General features: G+C 37.9%; 1 protein-coding gene across 33 annotated transcripts in view; it reads right to left on the reverse strand.

Annotated features, from left to right (window-relative positions):
- The window catches only part of BIRC6 (baculoviral IAP repeat containing 6), a 255908-nt gene that overhangs the window by 189688 nt on the left and 52802 nt on the right, over positions 1–13418 (reverse strand). For all 33 annotated transcript variants that reach the window (XR_013402861.1, XM_077959773.1, XM_077959772.1 and 30 more), the window contains exon 10: positions 10757–12151. Coding sequence is in view for 32 of the 33 variants with exons in the window: in XM_077959773.1 (XP_077815899.1) it covers positions 10757–12151 (1395 nt within the window). In the remaining variant the exon portion in view is untranslated. The remainder of the gene's footprint in view (positions 1–10756; positions 12152–13418) is intronic.

Raw genomic sequence — 13418 nt, forward strand, 5'->3', positions numbered from 1 at the left:
AGAAAAACAAAGACTGAGAGAACTTTACGCTAGCAACCTGCCTTATGGTAAGTAACAAAGAAAGCCCCTTAAGAGGAAGGAAAGCAACATCAAATTCACTGGAAAAAATAAAGAACAGAAATGGTAAGTAGGCGAATACAATAAATAAATGTTTTTCTCATTTCTTTGCCAACTTTTAAAAAAGATAATGGTTGTATAAAATAATTACAACACGTTTTGTTGGTTTTGTGGGTTTTTTTTTTAGACGGAGTCTTGCTCTGTTGCCCAGGCTGGAGTGTGATGGCGTGATCTCGGTTCACAGCAACCTCCGCCTCCCGGGTTCAAGTGATTCTCCCTGCCTCAGCCTCCTGAGTAGTTGGGATTACAGATGCCCACCACACCTGGCTAATTTTTGCATTTTTAGTAGAGACAAGGTTTTGCCATGTTGGCCAGTCTGGTCTTAAACTCCTGAGCTCAGGTGATCTGCCCACCTTGGCCTCCCAAAGTGCTAGGATTACAGGCATGAGCCACCGCACCCAGCCATTTTGTTGGGTTTATAACATACTTAAATGTAATGTATGGGGTGGGGGGAGATAAGAGCAAAGTTCCTACATATTTTACGAGAATAAAGTATTATTCTGAAGTAGACTGTATTATTAAAGCACGAAAATATAACTCAAAAAAAAAAGCAGTATCAGAAAAAGAAACCAGAATCAACATGAGGACCAATGATTTCATGCCAAATGGCAGAGTAGGAAGCTCTAGGGATCAGTCCCTCCACCAAAGCAACCACTGAACTAGAAAGTGTGATTGGAATCAAGTATTTCAGAACTATGGGACCGAACAGGGTATTTACAGAGAGACTGATCTCTGGTAAGACAGTGGCCTACATGAACCAGCTACCATCCCCTCCATCCTCAGCCCTGACACAGCTGTGGGGAAAAGTGGCACATGTGCTGGAAGCAGCTGGCTGGTGCCAGGGCAGACAGGAGGGACCTTTTCTTCCCAAAATTTTGCATTTTGGTTGGTCTAGCAGTTACCTAAGGGACCAGAATAGACTCCTGCCTGGGTTTCACCCTTCTGAGACTGCAGCTGCCTCTCCAAGCAGCAGCCACCAGAAGATTTAAGGGGAAAAAGCCGAAACAGGATCTACAGTAAGATTTAAAGAGACAGAACTCTTTTTTGGAAGGATAAGAGTGGGGAGAGGGTTCTACAGCTTTTGTACAAACAGTTTGAAAATGTCACAAATGGATGGCTGCAGCTGGAAACAAGCAAAATCTCCCTGAGTGAGAGGATAAGATTTCTAGAGGTACCACATTACAATACTCAGAAGGTTCTGACTACAACAAAAAATTACAAAGCACTCAAAGAAACAGCAAAGTATGGCCCATTTACACGAGGAAAAAAAAAAAAGAATTATCAGAAACCATACCTGAGAAAGCCCAGATATTGGAATTACTAGTCAAAAACATTAAATGAATTCTCTTTATATAGTCAATTAGCTAAAGGGAACAACGGACAAAAACTAAAGAAAAACAGGAAAATGATGTATGAACGTAAGATTATCAACAAAAAAGTAAAACTGGACTTTTTCAAAATGCCAATGTTTTGTGCATCAAAGGACACTATCAAGAAAGTAAAAAGACAACCCACAGAATGTGAGAAAGTATTTACAAATCATATCTATTAAGATATGAATTCTGAATTTCTAAAAAAGTTCCTACAACTCAACCAAAAAAAAAAACAAACAATTCAAAAGTGGACAAAAACATGGACATTTCTACATGTATCATAGAAATACAAATGACCAACAAACACATGAAGAAATGCTCAGCATCATTATTCATTAGGAAAGTGCAAACCAAAACCACAATAGATACCACTTCACAACCACTAGGGTGACTATTACCAAAAAGACCAAAAATAACAAATGTTGGCCAGAACGTAGAAAAATTGGGACCCTTCCAAACTGCTTGTGGAAATGTAAAACGGTGCAGACTCTGTGGAAAATAACTTGGTGATTCCCAAAAGGTTAAACATAGGCCAGACACAGTGGCTCACATCTATAATCCCAGCACTTTGGGAGGCCAAGGTGGGAGGATCACCTGAGGTCAGGAGTTGGAGACCAGCCTGGTCAACATGGCGAAATACCATCTCTACTAAAAATACAAAAAATAGCTGGGCGTGGTGGTGCATGCCTGTAATCCCAGCTACTTGGGAGGCTGAGGCATAAGACTCACTTGAACTGGGGAGGCAAAGGTTGCAGTGAGCCGAGGTCGCGTCATTGCACTCCAGCCTGGGCAACAAGAGTGAAACTCCATCTCAAAAAAAAAAAAAAAAAAAAAAAAGGTTGAACATAGAATTACCATATGACCTAGCAATTCCACTCCTAGGTATATACCCAAAACAACTGAAAACAGACACTCAAATATTTGTACACCAATGTTTATAGGGGCATTATTCACAATAGCCAAAACGCGGAAACAACCCAAATGTTGAGTTACAATAGTCACCCCTTACAGTAGCCACAGTTCCAAGACCTTGCAGTGATGACTGAAACTGTGGATAGTATCAAACCATATGTGTGTGTGTATATATATATAGTTTTTACATATATATTCATATATATGTACACATATGATCAATTCATAAATTAGGCACAGGAAGAGATGAACAGTAACAGAACAATGATAGGAATATGCTGTTCACAATTTCACAAATTCACATATTATGGTAAGATTTGTTCTTACCATAAATCTTAGAAACTTGCACATAAAATTTTTTTCTTTCCTTTTTAAGTCAAAAATGTTCACCTTTTCAACATAAAGAAAAAACTTCAAAACGGCTTCACTTTGAAATATCCGATAGCCAGCATCACTATTCTGGAGCTTTAGGGCCATTATTAAGTAAAATGGTTACCTGAACACAAGCACTGCGATACCAGTGACAGACAATCTGATAACCAAGACAGCTACTAAGTGACTAACAGACAGGTAGTGTATACAGCATGGAGACACTGGACAAAATGATTTGTGTCCTGGGTGGGACAAGAGATTTTATTACACTACTCAGAAGAGTGAGTAATTTAATAATTATCAATTGTTGATTTCTGAAATTTTCCATTTAATATTTCCAGACCATAGCTGAGCACAGATAACTGAAACCACAGATAAGGGGCAGGAGTTGGGGGGGCGGGGTGCAGGGGCCCTACTGTAATGGAATATTATTTGGCATAAAAAGGAACAAAGATGTGATACATACTACATGGGTGAACACTAAAAATATGCTGAGTGAAAGAAATCAGACACAAAAAGACAAATATATGATTCCACTTATATGAGGCATCTACAATAGGCAAAGTCATACAGAAGTAGAATTGAGGTTACCAGCGGCTGAGGGTAGAATGAATGGGAAGTTACTGCTTAATGGTTAGAGTTTTTGTTTAGGATGATGGGAAAGTTCTGCAAATCAGCACTGGTGGTTATACAACATTGTGAATGTATTATAGCCGCTATATTATATGCTGTAAAATAGTTAAAACAGTAAACTTCATTACGTATATTTAACACATTTTAAAAAGAAAAAAAAAAATTATAACACATCACCCAACAATTCTACTCTTAAGAACTGAGAGCCTCAGGCCAGGCACAGTGGGTCATGCCTGTAATCCCATCACTTTGGGAGACTAAGGCAGGCAGAGCACTTGAGGTCAGGAGTTCGAGACCAGCCTGGCCAATATGGGGAAACCCCGTCCGTTTTGTAAAAATACAAAACTTAGCCAGGCGCCTGTAATCCCAGCTAACCTTGGGAGGCTGAGGCAGGAGAATCACTTGAACCCGGGAGATGGAGGTTGCAGTGAGCTGAGATCAGCACCACTGCACTCCAGCCTTGGCAACAGAGCGAGATTGTCTCAAAAAAAAAAAAAAAAAAAAAAAGAATAGAGAGCCCCTTACATATGTGCACCAAGGAACTTACACAAGATGTTTACAGCAGAAAAAACAGAAATAAACAAGATGTCCACTGACAGGAAAATGGATCAATTATTTGTGGGTTTTCTGCACATTGGAGTACTAAGTATAAGTGAAAATTAAATGATCTACAAGGCATGCAACGAAACAGGTAATCTTAAAACATAATGAGAGGAAAATCAAGTCCCCCCAAACTAGAGTTTGGTATCATTTTTATAAAGGCCAAAACCAAGCAAAATCAATAAAATATGTTGTTGAAATATTCACATCTGAAGCATAAAACCAGTTTTCTTTATAAAAGGAAAGACATAAAAATTATTGAGTAACAGTTATCTGCAGGAAAAGGGCAGAGTTTGGGAGAGGGGAGGAGGGACACATTCATAGATGCAAGATATCCGTACTGCTTTAGCTCTTGGTTTGACAGTAGGTCTCTGGATGTCCCTAATAAATTATTCTTTACTAATGTTATGTAAATTTGTTTTCTAAAAAAAATCAACAAAGGGATTAAAATGGTGTAATAAAAATATTTATTCAACGCAAAAGAATGCAGTGAAGGAGTAACAAAGGAATGTAAAAAACATTTTAAAAAATCAAAATGGCAGACATAAATGCAACCATAGCAATAATTATATTAAGCGTAAAGTCATTCAAATTTAAAAGGGTACAGGTTATCCAACTGTATAAAAAAGCAAGACCTAATTATATGCATCTAAGAGACCCACCTCAGATTCAAAATCACAAGTTAGTTGAAAGTAAAATGTGGAAAAGATACATAATGCAAACTGTAACCATAAGAAAGTCAGAGTGATTTTATTAGTATGACACAAAATAGAGACAGAGGAATATTTCAGAATGACAAAAGGGCCAATACATCAGAAAGATGTAACAATTATGAAACAGTCTAACAAAAGAGCCGAAAGACAAGTGAAGCAAAAGCAGACTTAAAAGTGAACAATTCAACAAAAACATAGTTGGGGATTTCAATACTTGCTCTCAAAATTGATAGAAGAAGGCTCGATATAAAATCAGGAAGACTTTAAAAACTCAAAAACATACACTTACACAAGTGAAATTTATACAACACTCTAACCCATGGGTGCCCAATACACATTCTTTTCAAGTGCACGTAGAACATTCTCCAGGACAGAACAGATGCTGGGTCAGGAAAAAGTCTCAATAAATTTCAAAACACTGACTTCATATAAATTATGTTCTCTGACAGCAATGGAAATAAGTTAGAGATCCACAACAGAAAGAAATCTAGAGCAACCTCAAGTATTTGGAGGCTAAACAAAACACTTTTAAATAATCTCTAGGCCAAACAAGAAAACAAAAGGGAAATTAGAACATTATTGATCCAAATGAGAAAAAAGGAAAAACAAAATGTATCAAAATTTAGGAAGTATCACTAAGACAGTGCTTCCAAAAATATTTATGGCTTTAAATTTACTGTATTAGAAAAGATCTCAAACCAATAACCTAAGCTTCTACTTTAAGAAACTAAAGAAGGCCAGCACGGTGGCTCACGCCTATAATCCCAGCACTTTGGGAGATTGAGGCGGTCAAGAGATCAATATCATCCTGGCCAATATGGTGAAACCCCATCACTACTAAAAATACAAAAATTAGCTGGAAGTGGTAGAGCGGGCCTGTAGTCCCAGCTACTCGGAAGGCTGAGGCAGGAGAATCACTTGAACTGGGAGGCAGAGGTTGCAGTAAGCCAAGATCACATCACTGCACCCCAGCCTGGCGACAGCGTGAAACTCGGTGAAAGACAGACAGAAAGACAGACAGACAGAAAGAAGGACGGAAGGACGGAAGGACGGAAGGACGGAAGGAAGGAAGGAAGGACAGAAAGACAGAAAGACAGACAGACAGACTAGAGAAGAACAAAATAAACTCAAATCAAGCAGAAGGAAACAATAACATTAAAATGGAAATCTAGTAAAAAGGAAAACAGAAAAACAACAAAGAAACAAATGTTATTTAAATCAGAAGCTGGTTGTTTTGGGGGAAAAAAAATCAATAAAACAGATAAACCTCTAGACAGATTGATCAGGGAAAAAAAGAGAACATACAAATCATCAATCAGTATCACAAATGAGAGCAGTGACATCAGTAAAGAGTCTGCAAATATTAAAAGGAATGTAGGGAGCCAGGCATAGCAGCTCACATCTGTAATTCCAGCACTTTAGGAGGTCGATGCAGGTGAATCACTTGAGGTCAGGAGTTCAAGACCAGCCTGACCAAGAGTGAAACCTCATCTCTACTAAAAATAGAAAAATTAATCAAGCATGGTGGTGCACCTGTAGTCCCAGCTACTCAGGAGGCTGAGGTTAGAGAATCACTTGAACCCAGGAGGCAGAGGTTGCAGTGAGCCAAAACTGCGCCACTGCACTCCAGCCTGGGTGACAAAGTGATACTCTGTCTCAAGAAAAAAAAAAAAGGGAAATAAAATAAAAGGATTGTGGGGAATATTATGAAATTCTTTAGGCTAAAACTTGATAACTTAACAACTGACAAAAAGACTATCAGAACTCACTAAAAAATTTTAAAAACCTCAGTAACTCTCTACAAACATAATTGAACTTATATATTCAAAATCTTCCCACTAAAAACATCTCCAGGCCCAAAGAGCTTCACTGGCGAATTCTACCAAATATTTAAGGAAAAATAAGACCAATTCTACGCAAACTTTACCAAAAAATTGAAGAAAGAATACTTCCCAACTCACTGATATCAAAATCAGATAAAGATTACAAAAGGCAAAAACTAAAAAAGATTACAAGGAACATATAATATCCCTGATGAACAATATGCAAAAATTATGAACAAAATTTTAGCAAATTGTATCCAACAATATATAAGGTAATGCATTATGACCAAGTGGGTTTTATCCCAGGAACGCAAAGTTGGTTTAATATCCAAAAGTCAATCAATATATTTCAATACACTGAACTAAAAAGAACAACCAAATGATCTCCATGGATGCAAACAAGTATTTGACAAAATGTAACATTCATTCCTATTGGAAACTCTTAGCAAAGCAGGAACAGAAGACTAAAGGAATGATTTCCACAAGAAACAAGTACCAAAACAAGGATGTGAACATATAGTCCAATAATCCCAGATAGTGAGATTATTAAAGACTTTCAAAGCAATTATGGCTCAACTTCTTATTATTCTCCTTCTGAATATCAGTACAGGTATACACACTTTATGTTGTTGGGGTCATATTTATATTCAGTATTGTTATATTTCACGGTATGTTCCTTATTAATTGCGGCCTTTTAAAAAACTTTATTTTTTAAGCATTAATATTTTGTCAGGTATCGTAACTGCACCCTATCCTTATGCTCCACTGATACATCTTAGTCTTATTTTCTCATTTAAGTCTTTCCTATTGATTTTAAATGTATTTGCACCAAGCAGAACACCAATTTATCTTTCATTTTAAACTCCACACTTTTATAAAGAAATTCATACTATATTTTATGCCTTTTACAAAATTTCATATATGTAGTGTGTATATATTCTATTCCTGAATTATCAAAGATAGCTTAACAAATCTACATTTAGTATATTATTAATCCCATATAAAATTAAAACATATATTAACTATAGATTTATTTTTATGAAAAAACTCGATTCTCCACAAGAAAAAGAGTTTTATGTTATTTGAATATACTCAGAAGACAGGGTCACATCCAATTGATTCAGTCTGAGATGCTTTTTAAAAATCATACATATACATACATTTTAAGACATCAACTTTTCTTTCCCCTTTGTTGTTATCTTTTCAAATGCACCTTCTTTAGTCAATCCCTGAAGAATTGGGAGATCATTTTGAAAGCAACTAACTTCTCAGGTTTTTCTTGTCTTTCATCTGGATAAATTCCCTATCATATGCGATCATGTTCTAGGAATTCCAGACTGTACAAACTCCAAGAAAACAACCATCTATTTTAAATACTTTTTTGTTTGTTTGTTTTGTTTGAGACGGAGTCTTGCTTGGTCGCCTAGAAGTGAAGTGACGCAATCTCAGCTTACTGCAACCTTCTCCTGGGTTCAAGTGATTCTCCTGTCTCGGCCTCCCAACCAGCTGGGATTACAGGCACGCACCACCACGCCTGGCCAATACTTTTATTTAAATGTTAAAAACCTTAATAACTTAAATATTTAAGACGTAAATACTATTTCTCCTCTGAGTTACCTAAAGCATATCTCATCAAATAATTGAAAGCATTAAAAACCCTTATTGCATTTCTGGAAAATAGTCGTGTCTTATAAAGATATGCCCCAAAGGGCCGTGCCACCTAGGTTCAAGTCCAGCTCCATTTTGGAAGACCTACAGCAAGTTAAATAATTTTCAATTTTTAAATCTTGCAGATGAAAAGAATGCAAAGAATTCAATGTAAGATTCTTCATCTTTTGTTGTATTATGGCAGTATAATGCCATTTAAAGTGCTCTGATGTTTGAATGCTGGCTCTGGACATTTATTAGCTCTATTACTTAACAAGCTACTTAACCTCTCTTTCCTTCAGTATGTTTATCTACAAAATGGAGACAAAAATAGTACATTAAAGTTGGTGTGATGACTAAACGAACACAGGTAAAGTTCTTACAACAATGAACTGCAACATATATGACCAATAAATTCAAATTATCTCTGATACCACATAGAATTTTAATGGTTGTTCTGAAATTCTCATCTGTAATTCAAAGTTTTATTAGTCTAAAGTTATTAGACTACACTGTTCATTTTCTAAATTAATCTAGTTGGATTTTTATGATATTTGAAGATTTTTTTCCATTAACTTTCACTAGAAATTACAGAAATTTCACCAGGCACAGTGGATCACGCCTGTAATCCCATCACTTTGGGAGGCCAAGGTAGGTGGATCACTTGAGGTCAGCAGTTCGAGACCAGACTGGCCAACATAGTGAAACCTCATCACTACTAAAAACACAAAAATTAGCCAAGTGTGGTAACGCGCACCTGTGGTCCCAGCTACTCAGGAGGCTAAGGCAGGCGAATCACTTGAACCTGGTAGGCAGTAGTTGCAGTGAGCCAAGATTGCGTAACTGCACCCCAGCCTGTTGACAGGGTGAGACCCTGCCTCAAAAAAAATAAAAATAAAAGTAAAAAAACAATTTCACTACATATAGTTCAAAGAAGACAATCTAACCACTACATTAACCATTATGTTCCTTGGCTAAACTCTTGAAATCTATTTAAAGAGAGGAAAAACAGTCTAATTACTATCAGAACCACAGATGAGATGCATACATAACTCTGCTCAAATCCTAATTCCTCTGCCATACCTTAGTTATAGTCACTTAGGCTTCAACTATCTCCTAGTTCTAAATTCCTACTAGACAATCAATAGAACTATTCATTTTGCCTGATATTGTCAGTAATCCTTTTCAAAAACTACTTTATCTCCCTAACTTAAAATGTACATAAAGAAAAAAATAGGCCAGGCACAATGCCACATGCCTGTAATCCCAACACTTTGGGAGGCCGAGGCAGGCAGATCACTTGAACTCAGAAGTTTGAGACCAGCCTGAGCAACATGGCGAAATCCCATTTCTACAAAAAATTACAAAAATTAGCTGAACATGATAGTGCGTAGTCCCAGCTCTGCACTGTAGTCCCAGCTATTCAGGAGGCCAAGGCGAGAGGACAGCTTGCGCCCAGGAGATTGAGGCTGCAGTGAGCTAAGATAATGCCACTTGCACTCCAGCCTGGGCAACACAGTGAGACCCTGAGAAAGAAAAGAAAGGGCCGGGCACAGTGGCTCACGCCTGTAGTTCCAGCACGTTGGGAGGCCGAGGTGGGTGGATCACCTAAGGTCAGGAGTTCAAAACAAGCCTGGCTAACATGGTGAAACCCTGTCTCTACTAAAAATACAAAAAATTAGCCGAGCGTGCTGCCACGCGACTGTAATCCCAGCTACTTGGTAGGCTGAGGCAGGAGAATCACTTGAACCCAGGAGGCGGAGGTTGCAGTGAGCTGAGATTGGGCCATTGCACTTCAGCTTGGGCAACAAGAGTGAAACTCAGTCTCAAAAAAAAAAAAAGGAAAAGAAAGGAGGGGAGGGGAGGGGAGGGGGAAAGAAAGGGGAGAAAAAAAGGAGGGGAGGGGAACAGAAAGGGGGAAAGCGGGAAAGGGGAAAGGAAAAGGAAAAGGAAAAGTAAGGAAGGAGAAAAAAAGAAAAAATAATTGCACACTATCTTAATCTATATAACGCTTCAAATTTTGCAAAACTAATCCACTGCTAGCCAAAGATCAGGAGTAAATCAGACCAAAAAAAAATGTATTCAGCAAAACTAAAAATTGTTTGCTGAGTATTTTTATTTCGGAAGGAAATAAAGACCAATAACTGTGCCAGAAACTTTATAGACATTATTTCACTCTAATACGCCTAGGAAACAGACTTTCTTATCCTAGTTTATAAACAAATAAAAACAGGTTTAATGAATTTAACGTAACTTGCCCAAGATCATAAATCTAAGCAGATGCAGAGTCAGGGACTCACTTAAATAAAAGCATGTTATTTTCTTGAGGTTAAAGCAGAAGATATTTGCTAAGTGACTTACTAACTTATTTACAGTTAGAATCCTTACCTAGGGCAGTAGAAAAAAGTTTTAAGAACAGTTTAAACAGAAGGATTTACCACTTCATTACAAAAAAATTAATTCCTCTCCATCTATTTGAATCTAAAATTCATACTAGGTATGCACATAAACAAATGCCATATATACATGGATTTTATAAGATTTATAGCATAATCAAACAACTTACCTTTGGTGCATGCACACAGCCTGTCTGTGCCAGAGCAGTAAATCACAGAAACAAATGTGTCCTGTTCCTCAGTGCCCTCCTTTTTGGGAGGCTCCACTTTGGCCAAAATTTCAAAGTTCGAAAGATCTAGTATTTTTACATATCCTCCCTGAGTAGTTATTACCAGGTGTCCAAGAGTAGAAATGTCAGACGTTTTTTCTCTCTCAAAACCATTCTTTGAGGTTAACTGCATGTCCTCAATAGGTTCCTCACAGTCATCCTCTCGATTATCCAATATATCTGGTGGAAGCAAAATGAGCGAGGTAATTGTGTCCTGGGGATCTTTGATATGTTGTATTTTTATTGGTTCCTCTTCTAAAGTCACTATCCGAGTGGCATAATTCATTTTATAAAGTACTAAATATCCACCACTAACATTCCTCTGCTCAGGCTGAATTATCAAAGGAGTCTGTACATCTGCTGGTGATTCATGTTGGATTACACTAATATTTGCACCATTCACTACAGCAAGATTTGATTCCAGCTCACCTTTCCGTCTATTACATAGTGCAGAGTTTAATTTATTTAAATTATTCAAGGCCTCTACTTGATTTATTGCACTCAAGGATTCAACAGGGCATGTCCGCAGTCCTACCAACAAATGAATTCCGTCAGCACAAGGAGTTATTGAGTCTATACAAAGATTCTCCTCCTCTGCAAACTTTGGCAGCCTCAAGCACTGAACCAAAGTCCCAGGCTTGGGAAACACAGAGTTCCACTTCTCAGAATCCGGAGAGGTAAGGTTGGCTGCTGCATCTGCAAATTGCTGAATGTAAGTCACAGGAGGATCCTGCAATAACAACTGCTCCTGACTATCCAGCTCCATTTCAATAATCTGTGGAACAGTAAAACCATCATCATGCAAACTTTTACTCATAATATTGTTCATCTGTGAAAAGATCTTTCCTGCTTTCTCATCAGATTCCTTGATGCTATAAAGAAGCAAAACTGGTAAAGTCCTCCTCACCAGAGGAGAATTTAGTTCTGAATTAGTGCAGGATTCATTGTCAGTTGACCCTTGTTCTGATATACTTTCACCCTGAGTTCTGCTCAAACCATCCAGTGACCTGTGAGAATTACTACTAATGGGTGAGGTAGCAGGAGATTTATATGTTAATAAACCTCCAGCTAATAAACACGGAAAAGGAATGTTGTGCTGTTCCTGATGCTTTTCCTTTGTCTTTTCACTCTTAGAGTTTGTTAAACAAGGATTTGCCCCAAGTTCTTCAAGATCCTTAACAGTATCTTCAAGCACATTTGCAACAATCTCCCACTGAAGTTTTTCTGGCTGTTGCAGAATGCTGAGTGCTGTTATATCAAGGCTTACTTCCATGGCTTCCTTCTGTGATGTATGCCCTTCAAAAAGGAACAATGTTCATTAGACATAGCCTTGTAAAGATAAATAAAAATCAGTGGTTTAAAGTTTTCATTAAATTTTTCTACTCATCCAGTCAGTACATTATGACTAGATAAAGAAAACTATATATATATATATATTTTTTTTTTTTTTGAGACAGATTCTTGCTCTGTCACCCAGGCTGGAGTGCAGTGGTGCAATTTCGGCTTATCACAACCTCCGCATTCCAAGTTCAAGCAATTCTAGTGCCTCAGCCCCTCCCAAGTAGCTGGGATTACAGGCGCACACCACCACGCCTGGCTAATTTTTGTATTTTTAGTAGAGACAGGGTTTCACCATGTTGTCCAGGATGGTCTCCAACTCCTGACCTCAGGTGATCCATCCACCTCAGCCTCCCAATGTGCTGGGATTATAGGCGCGAGCCACCGCACCCGGCCTAAAAAAATTTAAAGTGCAGTCAGCCCTCCATATTCACAGGTTCTACATCCACGGATTCAACTAACTGCGGATGGAAAACATTATTTATTTATTTATTTGGAGATGGAGTTTTGCTCTTGTTGCCTAGGCTATAGTGCAATGGCATGATCTCGGTTGACCAAAATCTCCACCTCCCAGGTTCAAGCAATTCTCCTGCCTCAGCCTCCCAAGTAGCTGCATCTACATACACAGCTAATTTTGTATTTTTAGTAGAGACGTGGTTTCTCCATATTGGTCAGGCTGGCCTCGAACCTCCCGACCTCAGGTGATCCGCCCGGCTCAGGCTCCCAAAGTGCTGGGATTACAGGAATGAGCCACCGCGCCCAGCCAGAAAACATTTTTTTAAAAAAAATGGATGGTTGCATCTCTACTAAACATGTACAAACTTTTTTGTCATTAAACAATAAAGACTTTTTACTCAATATTACATTGTATTAGATATTATAAGTAATCTAGAGATCATTTAAAGTAACAGGAAAATGTAGATGTGCATAGGTTATAAGCAAAACTATACCATTTTATACAACGGACTTGAGCATACCTGGATTTTGATATCTAGAGAGGATCCTGGAACCAATCCCCCATAGATACCAGGCTATTTTTTTTTGTTTCTTTTTTTTTTTTTAAACATACTCAAATCTAAGATGAACTTCCTTAGAAAAACCATAAAAGTATTCACGGGACTCAAAATTATTTTCAACTTAGGCCAGGCACAGTGGCTCACACTTGTAATCCTAGCACTTTGGTAGGTTGAGGTGGGCAGATTACCTGAGCTCAGGAGTTTAAAGT

Source organism: Macaca mulatta, chromosome 13 (assembly GCF_049350105.2).
Source record: "Macaca mulatta isolate MMU2019108-1 chromosome 13, T2T-MMU8v2.0, whole genome shotgun sequence".
In the NCBI taxonomy this organism is placed as follows: Eukaryota; Metazoa; Chordata; class Mammalia; order Primates; family Cercopithecidae; genus Macaca; species Macaca mulatta.